This window comes from Oncorhynchus gorbuscha, linkage group LG19 (genome assembly GCF_021184085.1).
Source record: "Oncorhynchus gorbuscha isolate QuinsamMale2020 ecotype Even-year linkage group LG19, OgorEven_v1.0, whole genome shotgun sequence".
NCBI lineage: Eukaryota > Metazoa > Chordata > Actinopteri > Salmoniformes > Salmonidae > Oncorhynchus > Oncorhynchus gorbuscha.
This window is the reverse complement of record NC_060191.1, coordinates 48,385,860-48,405,261: the sequence shown is the minus strand read 5'-3', so window position 1 is coordinate 48,405,261 and position 19,402 is coordinate 48,385,860. Positions and strand designations below refer to the sequence as shown.

The 19,402-nt window shown below is 41.3% G+C and overlaps 1 protein-coding gene across 1 annotated transcript in view; it reads left to right on the top strand.

Annotated features, from left to right (window-relative positions):
* Window positions 1–14,542: 14,542 nt before the first annotated feature.
* Window positions 14,543–19,402, top strand: part of LOC124004918 (trafficking regulator of GLUT4 1-like) — a 7,947-nt gene continuing 3,087 nt past the window's right edge. The window contains exons 1-2 of the mRNA XM_046313732.1: window positions 14,543–15,213; window positions 15,490–15,512. Coding sequence (XP_046169688.1) covers window positions 14,797–15,213; window positions 15,490–15,512 — 440 coding nt within the window. The 5' untranslated portion in view covers window positions 14,543–14,796. The remainder of the gene's footprint in view (window positions 15,214–15,489; window positions 15,513–19,402) is intronic.

Sequence of the window (19,402 nt, the reverse complement as noted above, 5' to 3'; positions counted from 1 at the left end):
TCGGCGTTCCTATTCATCCCAAAGGTGTCGATGGGGCTGAGTTCAGGGCTCTGTGCAGGCCAGTCAAGTTATTTCACACCGATCTTGACAAACCATTTCTGTATGGACCACACGTTGTGCATGGGGGCATTGTCATTCTGAATACTGAAACAGGAAAGGGCCTTGCCCAAACTGTTGCCACAAAGTTGGAAGCACAGAACCGTCTAGAATGTCATTGTATGCTGTAGTGTTAAGATTTCCCTTCACTGGAACTAAGGGGCCTAGCCCGAACCATGAAAAACAGCTCCAGACCATTATTCTTCTTCCACCAGACTTTACATTTGGGCAGATAGTGTTCTGCTGGCATCCGCCAAACCCAGATTCGTCCGTCGGACTGCCAGATGGTGAAGCGTGATTCATCACTCCAGAGAAAGCGTTTCCACTGCTCCAGAGTCCAATGGCAGCGAGCTTTACACCACTCCAGTCGACGCTTGGCATTGCTCATGGTGATCTTAGGCTTGTGTGGACTGCCTGGCCATGTAAACCCATTTCATGAAGCTCCCAAAGAACAGTTATTGTGCTGACATTGCTTCCAGAGGCAGTTTGGAACTTGGTAGTGAGTGTTGCAACTGAGGACAGACAATTTATACGCGCCACGCTCTTCAGCACTTGGCGGTCCCATTCTGTGAGCTTGTGTGGCCTACCACTTAGCGACTGAGCCATTGTTTCTCTTAGACGTTTCCACTTCACATTAACAGCATTTATAGTTGACTGGGGAAGCTCTAGCAGGGCAGAAACTTGACGAACTGACTTGTTGGAAAGGTGGCATCCTATGACGGTGCCACGTTGAAAGTCCGAGCTCTTCGTTAAAGCCATTCTACTGCCAATGTTTGTCTATGGAAAATGCATGGCGGTGTGCTCGATTTTATACACCTGTCAGCAATGGGTGTGGCTGAAATAGTTGAAGCCACTAATGAAGGGGTGTCCACATACTTCTGTTCATATAGTGTATCTATATTGTTTTAAAGGGATTTTCACACACTGACAAAAAATGTATACCGTCAATAAGCTTAGCCAATTCTCTGTATCTTGTTGCCACCATTACATTCCACTAGATGGCATTATTTCTATAGCATACACCTCAGGGCTAAATACTGTACTATAAAAGTTGATATATCAACAACTACTCCAAAAACAAAGAGGAAGTTTGAACTGTGTTGGGTGGTGGGGGGGTCTATGATAATTAATTCACCAGTATGGCACAATGGCAGTACAATCTCCAACAGAGGACACTAAAACAGAGGCTTCTAGCTTTTGTTCCAGCCCAGCACTAACACACCTGATTACACTAATCATGGTCGAGACTAAAGGCTCTGATTAGTTGATTATTGGAAACAGGAAGTGTTAGTGCTGGGCTGGGACAAAAGCCTGACTCCGTGCTCTCCAGGAGCATAATTGGGGAACCCTACTCTAGATTTGGAGAACCCTGCTCTAAGTTATTGTGTTGACCTGATATGCCTTCTGATGGCCTGCATGGTAACACGAAGGATCACTTTGCTGTGAAAGGAATGATAGGTAATTGCAGTGTCTGGGTGATAGATAGGGGTCACATACAGGTTAGTGATGGAGACACTCCCACAATAGCATGATAGACAGCACACCCACCCACCCACAGCTGGCTCCAGTAAGTTACGTAATATAATTGGGTAAATGTCTGAGAGCCACATGTATGACAAACCGTCTGAGGTGTGAGAGCCTGACGAACCGTCTGAGGTGTGAGAGCCTGACGAGCCGGCTGAGGTGTGAGAGCCTGACGAGCCGGCTGAGGTGTGAGAGCCTGACGAGCCGGCTGAGGTGTGAGAGCCTGACGAGCCGGCTGAGGTGTGAGAGCCTAACGAGCCGTCTGAGGTGTGAGAGCCTGACGAACCGGCTGAGGTGTGAGAGCCTGACGAGCCGGCTGAGGTGTGAGAGCCTGACGAGCCGGCTGAGGTGTGAGAGCCTGACGAGCCGGCTGAGGTGTGAGAGCCTGACGAGCCGGCTGAGGTGTGAGAGCCTGACGAGCCGGCTGAGGTGTGAGAGCCTGACGAGCCGGCTGAGGTGTGAGAGCCTGACGAGCCTTCTGAGGTGTGAGAGCCTGACAAGCCGTCTGAGGTGTGAGAGCCTGACGAGCCGTCTGAGGTGTGAGAGCCTGACGAGCCGTCTGAGGTGTGAGAGCCTGACGAGCCGGCTGAGGCCTCCCCGGTAGCTCTAGTACTGACACCAGGACCCAACATACCTTCCAACACAAAAACAAACAAAAAACACTCCCTGATGCTTCCCTTAGGTGAGGTGTTATTCTGTAACAATGTACACTGAGAGTCGGGAAGCAAGTACAGGGAGAGAGTGCTTAATAAATAAACGGTACATAAAACAAGAAACACAAACAACGCACTGACATGAAACAGAGTCAGTAGCACCTGAGGAAAGAACCAAGGGGTTTGACAAATATAGTGAAGGTAATCAAAGGAGGTCATGGAGTCCAGGTGAGTGTCATGAGGTGCTGGTGTGTGTGACGATGGTGACAGGTGTACACAAGAATCAGCAGTCTGGTGACCTAGAGGCCGGAGAGGGCGCACAAGTGACATAATGATGCAGCTTCATGATTTCACCTGGTCAAAAAAATGTCTATTGGACGTCTGACACGTTACGTCTCTATGGCAGGGGAGATTGAAGTCATATTTTGCAACATTGTTGCAGAGGTCTGAGTGAAAAACAGAAAGGTTCATACAAACCTATGCTGTTGCAAACTAAATGCTAGATAGAAGCAAGAGGAAATAATGTGTTTAATAAAATCATAGTCCCGGTCTGTATAAAATAGAACGTCGCTGCCCTGCCTACATGAGTGGAAAATAACCTGTGGTTACCTAGGTTACAGAAAAAACTTTACCTTTTTCAAATGCAATTTTCTTTTTGTCTGCTTGTTTTAGTAAATTACAAACTACATTTAAGAAAAGTACTACATGTCTAAAGATTACATTTCAACAATGACTGCTCCCGAGCGTTCTCACTACCCTCGTGTCCCTTTTCATGACAGAGGTAGCAGCCATGTGAGTGAGTGAGTGAGTGAGTGAGTGAGTGAGTGAGTGAGTGAGTGAGTGAGTGAGTGAGTGCTACGGACCAGCAACCAACCAGAACATTCATCTAGCCAAGGCCAAAAACACACACAGACGGACTATACAGCTTCAAGTAGTGAGTGGAGTTACAAACAGACTATACAGCTACAGTTACAAACAGACTATACAGCTACAAGTAGAGTGGAGTTACAAACAGACTATACAGCTTCAAGTAGTGAGTGGAGTTACAAACAGACTATACTAAACAAGTAGTGAGTGGAGTTACAAACAGACTATACTAAACAAGTAGTGAGTGGAGTTACAAACATACTATACTAAACAAGTAGTGAGTGGAGTTACAAACAGACTATACAGATACAAGTAGTGAGTGCAGTTACAAACAGACTATACAGCTTCAAGTAGTGAGTGGAGTTACAAACAGACTATACAGCTACAAGTAGTGAGTGGAGTTACAAACAGACTATACAGCTTCATGTAGTGAGTGGAGTTACAAACAGACTATACAGCTTCAAGTAGTGAGTGGAGTTACAAACAGACTATACAGCTTCTATACAGTAGTGAGTGGAGTTACAAACAGACTATACAGATACAAGTAGTGAGTGGAGTTACAAACAGACTATACTAAACAAGTAGTGAGTGGAGTTACAAACAGACTATACAGCTTCAAGTAGTGAGTGGAGTTACAAACAGACTATACTAAACAAGTAGTGAGTGGAGTTACAAACAGACTATACTAAACAAGTAGTGAGTGGAGTTACAAACAGACTATACTAAACAAGTAGTGAGTGGAGTTACAAACAGACTATACAGCTACAAGTAGTGAGTGGAGTTACAAACAGACTATACAGCTTCAAGTAGTGAGTGGAGTTACAAACAGACTATACAGCTATACTAAACAAGTAGTGAGTGGAGTTACAAACAGACTATACAGCTTCAAGTAGTGAGTGGAGTTACAAACAGACTATACTAAACAAGTAGTGAGTGGAGTTACAAACAGACTATACTAAACAAGTAGTGAGTGGAGTTACAAACAGACTATACAGCTTCAAGTAGTGAGTGGAGTTACAAACAGACTATACTAAACAAGTAGTGAGTGGAGTTACAAACAGACTATACAGCTTCAAGTAGTGAGTGGAGTTACAAACAGACTATACTAAACAAGTAGTGAGTGGAGTTACAAACAGACTATACTAAACAAGTAGTGAGTGGAGTTACAAACAGACTATACAGCTTCAAGTAGTGAGTGGAGTTACAAACAGACTATACTAAACAAGTAGTGAGTGGAGTTACAAACAGACTATACAGCTTCAAGTAGTGAGTGGAGTTACAAACAGACTATAACAAGTAGTGAGTGGAGTTACAAACAGACTATACTAAACAAGTAGTGAGTGGAGTTACAAACAGACTATACAGACTATACAAGTAGTGAGTGGAGTTACAAACAGACTATACTAAACAAGTAGTGAGTGGAGTTACAAACAGACTATACAGAGTTACAAACAGACAAGTAGTGAGTGGAGTTACAAACAGACTATACTAAACAAGTAGTGAGTGGAGTTACAAACAGACTATACAGCTTCAAGTAGTGAGTGGAGTTACAAACAGACTATACAGCTTCAAGTAGTGAGTGGAGTTACAAACAGACTATACTAAACAAGTAGTGAGTGGAGTTACAAACAGACTATACTAAACAAGTAGTGAGTGGAGTTACAAACAGACTATACAGCTTCAAGTAGTGAGTGGAGTTACAAACAGACTATACTAAACAAGTAGTGAGTGGAGTTACAAACAGACTATACTAAACAAGTAGTGAGTGGAGTTACAAACAGACTATACAGCTTCAAGTAGTGAGTGGAGTTACAAACAGACTATACAGCTTCAAGTAGTGAGTGGAGTTACAAACAGACTATACTAAACAAGTAGTGAGTGGAGTTACAAACAGACTATACTAAACAAGTAGTGAGTGGAGTTACAAACAGACTATACAGCTTCAAGTAGTGAGTGGAGTTACAAACAGACTATACAAACAAGTAGTGAGTGGAGTTACAAACAGACTATACTAAACAAGTAGTGAGTGGAGTTACAAACAGACTATACAGCTTCAAGTAGTGAGTGGAGTTACAAACAGACTATACAGCTTCAAGTAGTGAGTGGAGTTACAAACAGACTATACTAAACAAGTAGTGAGTGGAGTTACAAACAGACTATACAAACAAGTAGTGAGTGGAGTTACAAACAGACTATACAGCTTCAAGTAGTGAGTGGAGTTACAAACAGACTATACAAACAAGTAGTGAGTGGAGTTACAAACAGACTATACTTAAACAAGTAGTGAGTGGAGTTACAAACAGACTATACAAACAGAGTAGTTACAGACTATACTAAACAAGTAGTGAGTGGAGTTACAAACAGACTATACTAAACAAGTAGTGAGTGGAGTTACAAACAGACTATACTAAACAAGTAGTGAGTGGAGTTACAAACAGACTATACAGCTTCAAGTAGTGAGTGGAGTTACAAACAGACTATACAGCTACAAGTAGTGAGTGGAGTTACAAACAGACTATACAGCTTCAAGTAGTGAGTGGAGTTACAAACAGACTATACTAAACAAGTAGTGAGTGGTTACAAACAGACTACAGCTACAAGTAGTGAGTAGTTACAAACAGACTATACTAAACAAGTAGTGAGTGGAGTTACAAACAGACTATACTAAACAAGTAGTGAGTGGAGTTACAAACAGACTATACAGATACAAGTAGTGAGTGCAGTTACAAACAGACTATACAGCTACAAGTAGTGAGTGGAGTTACAAACAGACTATACAGCTTCAAGTAGTGAGTGGAGTTACAAACAGACTATACAGCTTCAAGTAGTGAGTGGAGTTACAAACAGACTATACAGATTCAAGTAGTGAGTGGAGTTACAAACAGACTATACTAAACAAGTAGTGAGTGGAGTTACAAACAGACTATACAGCTACAAGTAGTGAGTGGAGTTACAAACAGACTATACTAAACAAGTAGTGAGTGGAGTTACAAACAGACTATACTAAACAAGTAGTGAGTGGAGTTACAAACAGACTATACAGCTTCAAGTAGTGAGTGGAGTTACAAACAGACTATACAGCTACAAGTAGTGAGTGGAGTTACAAACAGACTATACAGCTTAAACAAGTAGTGAGTGGAGTTACAAACAGACTATACAGCTTCAAGTAGTGAGTGGAGTTACAAACAGACTATACAGATACAAGTAGTGAGTGGAGTTACAAACAGACTATACTAAACAAGTAGTGAGTGGAGTGGAGTTACAAACAGACTATACAGCTTCAAGTAGTGAGTGGAGTTACAAACAGACTATACAGCTTCAAGTAGTGAGTGGAGTTACAAACAGACTATACTAAACAAGTAGTGAGTGGAGTTACAAACAGACTATACAGCTACAAGTAGTGAGTGGAGTTACAAACAGACTATACAGCTTCAAGTAGTGAGTGGAGTTACAAACAGACTATACAAACAGATACACAAGTAGTGAGTGGAGTTACAAACAGACTATACTAAACAAGTAGTGAGTGGAGTTACAGACTATACTAAACAAGTAGTGAGTGGAGTTACAAACAGACTATACTAAACTAAACAAGTAGTGAGTGGAGTTACAAACAGACTATACAGATACAAGTAGTGAGTGGAGTTACAAACAGACTATACAGCTACAAGTAGTGAGTGGAGTTACAAACAGACTATACTAAACAAGTAGTGAGTGGAGTTACAAACAGACTATACTAAACTAGTTACAGACTATACTCAAGTAGTGAGTGGAGTTACAAACAGACTATACAAAGCTTCAAGTAGTGAGTGGAGTTACAAACAGACTATACAGCTACAAGTAGTGAGTGGAGTTACAAACAGACTATACTAAACAAGTAGTGAGTGGAGTTACAAACAGACTATACAGCTTCAAGTAGTGAGTGGAGTTACAAACAGACTATACAGCTTCAAGTAGTGAGTGGAGTTACAAACAGACTATACTAAACAAGTAGTGAGTGGAGTTACAAACAGACTATACAGCTTCAAGTAGTGAGTGGAGTTACAAACAGACTATACAGCTTCAAGTAGTGAGTGGAGTTACAAACAGACTATACTAAACAAGTAGTGAGTGGAGTTACAAACAGACTATACAGCTTCTAAACAAACAGACTATACAGTCAAGTAGTGGAGTTACAAACAGACTATACTAAACAAGTAGTGAGTGGAGTTACAAACAGACTATACAGATACAAGTAGTGAGTGGAGTTACAAACAGACTATACAACAAGTAGTGAGTGGAGTTACAAACAGACTATACAGATACAAGTAGTGAGTGGAGTTACAAACAGACTATACAGCTTCAAGTAGTGAGTGGAGTTACAAACAGACTATACAGCTTCAAGTAGTGAGTGGAGTTACAAACAGACTATACAGCTTCATGTAGTGAGTGGAGTTACAAACAGACTATACAGCTTACAAGTAGTGAGTGGAGTTACAAACAGACTATACTAAACAAGTAGTGAGTGGAGTTACAAACAGACTATACAGCTACAAGTAGTGAGTGGAGTTACAAACAGACTATACAGATACAAGTTAGACTATACTAAACAAGTAGTGGAGTTACAAACAGACTATACAGCTTCAAGTAGTGAGTGGAGTTACAAACAGACTATACAGCTTCAAGTAGTGAGTGGAGTTACAAACAGACTATACAGCTACAAGTAGTGAGTGGAGTTACAAACAGACTATACTAAACAAGTAGTGAGTGGAGTTACAAACAGACTATACAGCTTCAAGTAGTGAGTGGAGTTACAAACAGACTATACAGCTTCAAGTAGTGAGTGGAGTTACAAACAGACTATACAGCTTCAAGTAGTGAGTGGAGTTACAAAAAGACTATACTAAACAAGTAGTGAGTGGAGTTACAAACAGACTATACAGCTTCAAGTAGTGAGTGGAGTTACAAACAGACTATACAGCTTCAAGTAGTGTGTGGAGTTACAAACAGACTATACTAAACAAGTGAAATGTCTTACCAGTGATGAAGTGTTTTCCACACACATCTACGTGTAGTGTACTTGGACACCGGGGCTCCACATTTCCCACTCTCCCATGATGAATAGGCTCTTCTCCCAGGCTCTATTTCACTACATGGGAGCATCGCAAACCATAGTTCGGGATGTTTTACCTTGTTAAATGTACATTGAACAACCACAGCTTTTCGGCATGTTTGGTTATTTCTGAAAACAAATGCGATGATGAAGTTGGCAGTTTCACACTGGGGGTCAATGGGAAATAATGTTTGTTCCTTATTATTACCTGCATTTGAACTTGGACTATACACTCTTAGATAAAAAGTGGTTCTATAAAGAACCTTTTGATCAATTCAAAATGTAGCTGCCATTCCCATTCAAAAATCAACTTCCATTCCAGCATGACAACGCAAGAGGACGATGGTTGAAACAATTTGCAAATAGCCCAGTGTTTCCCAACTCTGGTCCTCCAGTACCCCCAACAGTACACAGTTTTGTTGTAGTCCTTGACAAACACACTTCATTCAGCTCATTGTAGACTTGATGATTAGTTGACAAGCTGCTAAGGTGTGCTTTCCAAGGTTACAATATAAATGTGTTATTTTGGGGGTACTCAAGTACCAGAGTTGGGAAACACTGGCCTAGCCTATCAATAAGCATGTTATTTTTCAATGTATTAAGATAAGCAAAGTACATTTTTTTATTCAAATATATGAAGCCAAAGTAATATAATAGGCCAGATTTAAAAAAAAAGTTGAAACATTATTAGAATTTGAGCATGTTTGTAAGCTAGCTAACTTAGCTAGCTAAACAGAAACATCTAGCTAGGCTACTTTAATTTACCACTTTACAAGTTAGCCAGTTAACTCTTTTAACTTAACATTATTTGTTATTATGGGACATGCCAAATAGAGCATTGGCAATTATCTAATTGATACTTTTATTTCAGTATTTCAGTATGGAGTCAATTGAGGGGGCCATGTTTCATAAAGCCATTTGAAGACTGTTGCTGACTGAGAGGAGGTATGTATAAATGATTTATAATAAATGATGTATAATAAGTCTTGATGATACAATAGCCTAGTTAATCATTACATGACTTTTAACACACTATCTATGTTTTGCTCAGTCTGTCAGTAACCCAGGACCATCAGAGGCAGAGGATCTCTCTTTCGGCTGCTGCTGACAACAACTGCGTGTATTGGTCTTCTACATCATAGTAATTATATACTGTATGTCTTCCAGTGGCGGTCGGTGCTCTTTAAGATGAGGGAGGACGATTCTTTTTTTGGAGCATGGCCTTCTTTGTATTACAACATATTGGATGCCATTCATATTCCATTCACACAGCTCAATAGGTTTAGGCTACTACATGACACTCATAATGTCCTTATACCCATCATGAGGTGGCTACAACTGAGCCTATAAATGAAAGTTTACAGCGTAGGTGCACACAGGTCGAGAGAAATTTGAGTAATCAAGGTGACAGACAGTGATACATTCAATACTGCCTTGCACACTCTTGCCTGCATCTAGCTGATTTAGGGTGTAATCCAACAGTCGCAAACAAGAGTTTCTATTGGACAAATTCAGGTATGTTTGAGCAAGGTCCTTAACCACACAATATGCTCTTCGTCCAGGGGCACTGCAACTTAAACTAGTACACATCTAAACTGTATGTTTGAGCAAGGCCCTTAACCACACAATATGCTCTTCGTCCAGGGGCACTGCAACTTAAACTAGTACACATCTAAACTGTATGTTTGAGCAAGGCCCTTAACCACACAATATGCTCTTTGTCCAGGGGCACTGCAACTTAAACACGTACACATCTAAACTGTATGTTTGTGCAAGGCCCTTAACCACACAATATGCTCTTCGTCCAGGGGCACTGCAACTTAAACACGTACACATCTAAACTGTATGTTTGAGCAAGGCCCTTAACCACACAATATGCTCTTCGTCCAGGGGCACTGCAACTTAAACACGTACACATCTAAACTGTATGTTTGAGCAAGGCCCTTAACCCACAATATGCTCTTCGTCCAGGGGCACTGCAACTTAAACTAGTACACATCTAAACTGTATGTTTGAGCAAGGCCCTTAACCACACAATATGCTCTTCGTCCAGGGGCACTGCAACTTAAACTAGTACACATCTAAACTGTATGTTTGAGCAAGGCCCTTAACCACACAATATGCTCTTCGTCCAGGGGCACTGCAACTTAAACTAGTACACATCTAAACTGTATGTTTGAGCAAGGCCCTTAACCACACAATATGCTCTTCGTCCAGGGGCACTGCAACTTAAACACGTACACATCTAAACTGTATGTTTGAGCAAGGCCCTTAACCACACAATATGCTCTTCGTCCAGGGGCACTGCAACTTAAACTAGTACACATCTAAACTGTATGTTTGAGCAAGGCCCTTAACCACACAATATGCTCTTCGTCCAGGGGCACTGCAACTTAAACACGTACACATCTAAACTGTATGTTTGAGCAAGGCCCTTAACCACACAATATGCTCTTCGTCCAGGGGCACTGCAACTTAAACTAGTACACATCTAAACTGTATGTTTGAGCAAGGCCCTTATCCACACAATATGCTCTTCGTCAAGGGGCACTGCAACTTAAACTAGTACACATCTAAACTGTATGTTTGAGCAAGGCCCTTAACCACACAATATGCTCTTCGTCCAGGGGCACTGCAACTTAAACACATACACATCTAAACTGTATGTTTGAGCAAGGCCCTTAACCACACAATATGCTCTTCGTCCAGGGGCACTGCAACTTAAACACGTACACATCTAAACTGTATGTTTGAGCAAGGCCCTTAACCACACAATATGCTCTTCGTCCAGGGGCACTGCAACTTAAACACGTACACATCTAAACTGTATGTTTGAGCAAGGCCCTTAACCACACAATATGCTCTTCGTCCAGGGGCACTGCAACTTAAACTAGTACACATCTAAACTGTATGTTTGAGCAAGGCCCTTAACCACACAATATGCTCTTCGTCCAGGGGCACTGCAACTTAAACTAGTACACATCTAAACTGTATGTTTGAGCAAGGCCCTTAACCACACAATATGCTCTTCGTCCAGGGGCACTGCAACTTAAACACGTACACATCTAAACTGTATGTTTGAGCAAGGCCCTTAACCACACAATATGCTCTTCGTCCAGGGGCACTGCAACTTAAACTAGTACACATCTAAACTGTATGTTTGAGCAAGGCCCTTAACCACACAATATGCTCTTCGTCCAGGGGCACTGCAACTTAAACACGTACACATCTAAACTGTATGTTTGAGCAAGGCCCTTAACCACACAATATGCTCTTCGTCCAGGGCACTGCAACTTAAACTAGTACACATCTAAACTGTATGTTTGAGCGAGGCCCTTAACCACACAATATGCTCTTCGTCCAGGGGCACTGCAACTTAAACTAGTACACATCTAAACTGTATGTTTGAGCGAGGCCCTTAACCACACAATATGCTCTTCGTCCAGGGGCACTGCAACTTAAACTAGTACACATCTAAACTGTATGTTTGAGCAAGGCCCTTAACCACACAATATGCTCTTCGTCCAGGGGCACTGCAACTTAAACTAGTACACATCTAAACTGTATGTTTGAGCAAGGCCCTTAACCACACAATATGCTCTTCGTCCAGGGGCACTGCAACTTAAACTAGTACACATCTAAACTGTATGTTTGAGCAAGGCCCTTAACCACACAATATGCTCTTCGTCCAGGGGCACTGCAACTTAAACACGTACACATCTAAACTGTATGTTTGAGGTTTGCCGTTTGGGGGAATGAGAACGGAGCAGAAGACACATTTTAATTGTTCGCTCTAACTGGACAAAATTGCATTGTTTTGCATTATATTGTATTGTAAAGAAGTCAACCAGAGTTGATGTGGGCCATCATTCAAACAAAGTCATGTCTTCCTGCCCACCAATGCATATTTCCAAACTGTTTTTGTTGCATATAATGACAATATATTCTAAAAACGATCCTAGTATTTATTCTATTGTCCATTATTTAATTGTTTATTCAATTATATTGTTAGCAGAAAATATTTATATTTAATAGTAGTAGCCATAATTCATAAATGTCACCATGCAGGGAACAATATGGGACCATTTTGGTTCATTGAAGAAGAACATCTAAGGTTCTGATCCATATATGAAGCAAGCAATATAATAACCCTTTTGGGTCATATAAGAAACCTTTTTAAGAGTGTAGGACACAAAAACAGAAAACACCCAAATGCCCATACTTGTCATAGGCCCTCACTTGTCATAGGTCCTCACTTGTCATAGGTCCTCACTTGTCATAGGCCCTCACTTGTCATAGGTCCTCACTTGTCATAGGTCCTCACTTGTCATAGGCCCTCACTTGTCATAGGTCCTCACTTGTCATAGGCCCTCACTTGTCATAGGTCCTCACTTGTCATAGGTCCTCACTTGTCATAGGTCCTCACTTGTCATAGGCCCTCACTTGTCATAGGTCCTCACTTGTCATAGGTCCTCACTTGTCATAGGTCCTCACTTGTCATAGGTCCTCACTTGTCTTGTCATAGGCCCTCACTTGTCATAGGCCCTCACTTGTCATAGGTCCTCACTTGTCATAGGTCCTCACTTGTCATAGGTCCTCACTTGTCATAGGTCCTCACTTGTCATAGGCCCTCACTTGTCATAGGTCCTCACTTGTCATAGGTCCTCACTTGTCATAGGCCCTCACTTGTCATAGGTCCTCACTTGTCATAGGCCCTCACTTGTCATAGGTCCTCACTTGTCATAGGTCCTCACTTGTCATAGGTCCTCACTTGTCATAGGTCCTCACTTGTCATAGGTCCTCACTTGTCATAGGTCCTCACTTGTCATAGGTCCTCACTTGTCATAGGTCCTCACTTGTCATAGGTCCTCACTTGTCATAGGTCCTCACTTGTCATAGGTCCTCACTTGTCATAGGTCCTCACTTGTCATAGGTCCTCACTTGTCATAGGTCCTCACTTGTCATAGGTCCTCACTTGTCATAGGTCCTCACTTGTCATAGGTCCTCACTTGTCATAGGTCCTCACTTTGGACCATAGCAGCAGAAAACACCCAAATGCTCTCACTTGTCATAGGTCCTCACTTGTCATAGGTCCTCACTTGTCATAGGTCCTCACTTTGGACCATAGCAGCAGAAAACACCCAAATGCTCTCACTTGTCATAGGTCCTCACTTGTCATAGGTCCTCACTTGTCATAGGTCCTCACTTTGGACCATAGCAGCAGAAAACACCCAAATCCTCTCACTTGTCATAGGTCCTCACTTTGGACCATAGCAGCAGAAAACATAACATTTATCATTACATTAAGCACTTTAGGGCTCTACATAGTTTCAATCTAGTTACAACTTTAAATGCTGTGTCGATACAGAATGTGGATGGAAGCCTAAATTCAAGGTTGAACTACAAAGTTTCTATGTCAGTATCCACAAATAAAACCAACCCCGTGGTAGGTTATTGATTTGGTATTAATTTACCAGTAGGCTATATAAGGTTCCTGACCTGCTGCGTAAAGGGAGCATAGTGAAAGACAATTAACATTCCTACCACACGGTGTACACATTTTCAATCAAGCGTGTCCTTGGGACATTGAGCAAATCTACACAAACAAACCTAAGATCATCAATGATATATCTATAAATTTGAAAAATTTGAATAGTATAAGTGGCCTATATTAGCCTATATTATAAGAGGCTTTGAGGCGTCCCACGCGGGGATCAAAGCGCCAGAGAGATTCTGCCCTGCCTCTACTGCTCCTGGCGCGATTCCATAGTGGTGCTGATGTTGGGAAGGACGGAAGGAGAGAAAGAAAGGGGAGGAGATGAGTGGTACGGGGAGGGGGCGCCGCACTGCTCTGCTACAAGTTCATCCCAGTGGCTCTCTTGCTGCAGCGTGAGAAACAGTCTTGACACACGACCCGTTGCGGAACAACACACAGGACACAAACTCAGTTTCTCTGTTTCTAGGGGTATATTTGTTTGAAAATAATCTCATTCCGTCATTCTTTATTACTTTGAATGAAAAAGAAAACGTTTATTTAAGTGAGATACAAAGCTGGTAATAATTGTGGATCGCGGTGGGATTGAAAAGGCAGGCGACAGGCGCTTCACTGAGTGATTTGTTCTTTGGGTCTGGCGTTACAGATGGAGAGAGGGAGTGCACATTTCAAATGAGATCGCTTTCCGATAGCGCGTATGGATTGAATGGAAATGCGGAATTGAGGCGGAAGGCATTCTTGATTCTAGTGGAGGAATTATGCGAAAATCAACGGGAAAATACCACTATATGTTTTATCTCTAATTGAAGGGGTTGATTTATAACGCATGTGGTTGACATAGCCAACCTAAATGGTGCATTAGTATATATATCAACTTGCCACGCAATTGGTTACAGTGGGTAGTCATAGTCTTAGAGTGTATTGTAAAATCGAAAAATAAATTAAACTATATATTTTTTATCAGGTCAAATAATGGGAATATAGCACCACTATAACCAGTCTTAGTGCTTTACACGAGTAGGCATTTTTTCCCTCTATTGGAAACTAATTTAAATATTTTGGATTTTGAAGAAATGGCAATCAACATAGACACTGAATTCGAGAAATCTAACCTGGGAGAGAACGGTCGCGCACCCGCCAACGAGTCTCTGGAGACGGAGAAACTTCTCAGCCCCGTGACCACCGAGCCCGCTGGCGGCAACGGTATGAAAATGTCCTCCTCCTTCACAGTCAATGTGGGGAGCGACAAAAACCTGGATGTAGACCAGAACGGCCACAGTTTGCCCTTTAGGTCGGGCTCTGCAGGGCACCTTGCCGCTGCCCCCCTTTCCCCGTCCCGGGTCAGTTTGAGTCGCAGTTGCACATCTTCCATCGGAAACGCCGCGGTCCAAGAAGCGCAAAAGCCCAAAGACTACCTCATACTGGTCATATTGTCCTGCTTCTGCCCTGTCTGGCCCGTCAGCATTGTTGCTTTGTTATTTTCAATTATGGTAAGTGGATATCTATCGGCTGTCTAGGAAAGTGGGGTCTAAAAACGCCTGTCGTTTCTTGTCAATTCACTGTCCATGCTGTGTTGATATATGAAACATCGGTGGATAAGGGAATCGTTATTTGCAATTTCTTAATAAAATAGACCTAGGATATTACACTGCAGACTGTTTCCACTAAATCGTAGCCCAATAGCCAAGTTGAATTTGAAAGCACCTTTTTATCCATTCGTGATCAAGTGTAGGCCTAAAGGCTCTATTCAATCTGTATCGCTGAAGTTTACAGATGACCTGCTAGAAATGTAAGGTCATTTCCGATTTTTTCCGCCATATGCAGTATTTACCTTGAATGCAGTCTCTGCTAACACGGAACATTATATTTAAATATCAATCATGCTGTAACGCTGAATTTCCGCGATATGGATTGTAGTAGAGGCCTAAATCTACAACTATTCAACAAATAATTGTATGATAAAGGGAAAATGACAGTATATCGATCACATTTATGTTGCCATTATTTTTCAACTACTTTAGCCTACCTTGTGGGAATGGAGGTGGGAAGGGAGGAGGCACTCAATTATAGCCCTCCCTGCTGCTTCATTCAGAAAATATTTGCAGCATACTTGCACTTCCTGTAGTGGGTGCCATGCACATGCCATGATGTCCCAGTTGGGCAATAATATGGCCAGTGTTGGCACATTGATGTAGCCTTTGTTGCAGCAGATTTATCAATGAGGATGCTGACCAGAATGATATTGTTTTTAAGCAAAAGTCTGCTTACATTTGGAGGGATCGCAAAAACTGGGATCACATGACATATCCATCACCCGTAACAAACTAACGTTAGCCACATAGCTAGCCTAGCTAATGTTAGCCACAACAAAGTGGAGTTCGTGTAATGTACACGAATGAGTGATAAAGACATAAAATTGTGTAATACACACAAAATGCATTGTGATTAAAAGCGTATATTATTGAGTTGGATTGATTCGTTTGAAGATAGAAGTTTCAACAACAGGTTGAAACTGTGTGGAACACATTGTCGATGTGGATGTTGTTTCAAAGCCTAACACAACGAAATGGACAGTAGCTGTTTTCGATTGACATTCATTTGGATACATCCATAACAATGTCTGCCTTCTCGTCAGGACACTTGACAGTGTTCATTACGAGGAGATCGCACTGCAAATCCAAAATTAGGCTAGAAGTTAGCTAAATAGTTTGTTGCTCGCAAACCTGCCAATATGACAACCAAATAAAAAAAATATCAGTTGCTGAAAACAGCTGGTCAACCTAGAAACGTGATTTGACAGCATAGCGCCACTTGCGTCATGACTGCAACACTGCAGTAGGGACCAGAGAAAAATTAATGTTCATCACTCACTACGTTAGGTCATCAGTCTCTGCAAAAACAAATCAATGCTAGCTACATAGCTAAGTCTGTCCTAAGTGTTTACAATGAATTAAATGTCGGTTTGTGTGGTTCTGTAACTTTGTAGTAAGTAGCAAGTGTGTGGCGCTTACTGCGTCATGATTGCAAGCTGTCCCAAAATCTTTGCCAACTGTCCCTTTATCTGGTTTTAATGTCCACTCTAGATTGCCCTTCTAGCCAATCAGAAACGAGTATTCAACAATGCTGTGGTATAATATAAAATAATGGCACAGGACTTATAAGCATATCTTGTCTGCTAAATGAACAAGCTACAGCCTATGGCAAGGCGCATACCCAGATAACATACAGTAGGCCAACTCATATTTTGTTCTTCTGAAATAAATGTCCTTCATATTATGTTTCTTTAGACCTGCGTAAAATAAATAATGGATTTATTGTTATGGTTTATATTCAATTTATTTATTAGACTTTTTAAAAATGTAGATGTTCCAAAGGCACGCATCAGCAGCTTGTATGTGCCGTGTATTTGTGGAGTCCTGGAGATGCTCAACTTGTTTATGTTAGTTAACGGCACTTTACCGTGAGACCGGCAGTCTTTTGCATGACAATGACCATCCGGACAAAATATCATGATTTCCATAGCCCTAAGAGAGGCACAGTGTATGTAGGCTATAGTGTTAAGCCTCGTGCACACTGGTTGTGTCAAACCGTATGCGTTCTGGCGGAAGTCCATTCATTTCAATGGGAGGAAGTCCACACTGCTGTGACTCATCTGCCAGATTGCCAGATTTACGGTGTGGTGGTACTGCGTGCAGTGTGCCGCATGCATTGGATTTTTCCATCTGTGTGCGTTGCTTTTGAAGTGTGGTATCAGACACGGAAGTAGATAAACCACCAAAGAAGTTGCTAATGTGTAGCGTGATTCTTTTTGTTGTGATACCGCGCATGGATTGTGAACTAAGACTACGTAAAATATACCAATGTAGTGATGCAACCTGTGTACACGCTTATGGTAGCCCACCTCTTATGCTGGACACAATCAATGTTGTAGTCGTGTGGTAAAAATTCTAAGCTTTTTAAAATCGATACTTAGAGTTCATAGAGACCTTTGAGAACGGAAATAATAACAAACATCATAAGCAATAGAATGACAAAAGTCTTACCAGACCTTATATATAGCAATCAAACAGGGTTTATTCAAAATAGACACTTCCAAACAAATACAAGAACATGTTTCAGTTTAATTCAATATGCTAAAACCAAGATGTAGATTTATCAATAATGGCTGTTGATGCCAAAGAGTCTTTCGACCGTTTGAATGGCCTTTTCTATTCAAAACTTTGAAAATCTTTCAACTTTCCAGCTGAAATAATACATTTAATAAAAATCATACATAAATGCCCTCAAGCTAAAATATACAAATAATTCATGATCTAATGAAATTGCTTTAGACAAGGATGTCTTCTCTTCCCACTCCTGTTTGCACTGGCAATTGAACCTGCTTGCAGAAAGAATTAGGCAGGACCCAAACATAACAGGTATCAGTATTGGTAAACAGAAATACAAACAACGTTTATTTAAGAGGATCACCTGATATACTGACCAATATTAAAAACTCAATGTCCTCTTACTAAAAATATTTTCAGAATAGTCTAAAATCTCAGGATATAAAATGTACATGGGGAAAAAAGTAAATAATGGCAATAGGAAAATAAAAATAAAGACCTAGAGAAATCACTTTGCAAGCCAGCATAATGTGACTTGCAGGCGATGTGGCCTGTAAACTCAGAGTTTTCTAACACCATTGTGTTAGAGTATAACTAGGCCCTCAAAAAAGGCCTGGAACCCTTCATAGAGCCAGATAGGTTGAATCATTTACATGGGGTTCTTTGAAGCACCAAAAATGCACCAAAAAATGCTCCTCCTGTGGACAAACAGAATGTATGGTTCTCCTTAGCACTTTTTTCTAAGAGTGTAATAGCTAGAAGTTTTGGAGAGGGTTGTGTTGAAACTACTGAGATGTTTCAGATGTTTTTATAGATCTCATTACACTGCGTTTGATGCTGAAACCTCCGCAAGAGTTTGTGTCTGACTTAAGTTGTGACTGGCCTACATGTTGGCATCTGCCCTTGCTGCAGGCTACATTTTCTATGCTAAAGTGTTCTAATAAGATAAGTTTGGTCCAGGTATAAATGGCTCTAGCCAGTTTAGAAGAACACAATTTGGTATGTATTCTTCTATCTTTGGGCTTGGATGACTCAAAGACAAGGACAGCACTAAAAATAGTAATTAGTTTATAAAAACGTAGTTCTGACAACAACAGTTCTCTCCCTAATGGACCCAGCATCAATGTGACAGAGGGAGGGAGAGAAAGAGAGAGAAGAAGGGTAAAGTAGAGATGCCCACTAACTCAATAGAAAGGCGATGAAGTCAATTGAACCTTTCTGCAGAGGGCAAGTACAACAGTTAGCCAACTACGTAACTGATACAACATCTTTACAGTCCTGAGGGGAGCAAGACAATCTCTCTCTCTCTCTCTCTCTCTCACACACACACACACACACACACACACACACACACACACACACACACACACACACACACACACACACACACACACACACACACACACACACACACACACACACACACACACACACACACACACACACACACACACACACACACACACACACACACACACACACACACACACACACAGGGAATACAGGGCTAGCATCAGGATAGGAAATTACAATATTACAGATTGGCTAGAACACATTTTTTTAACACTGAAAC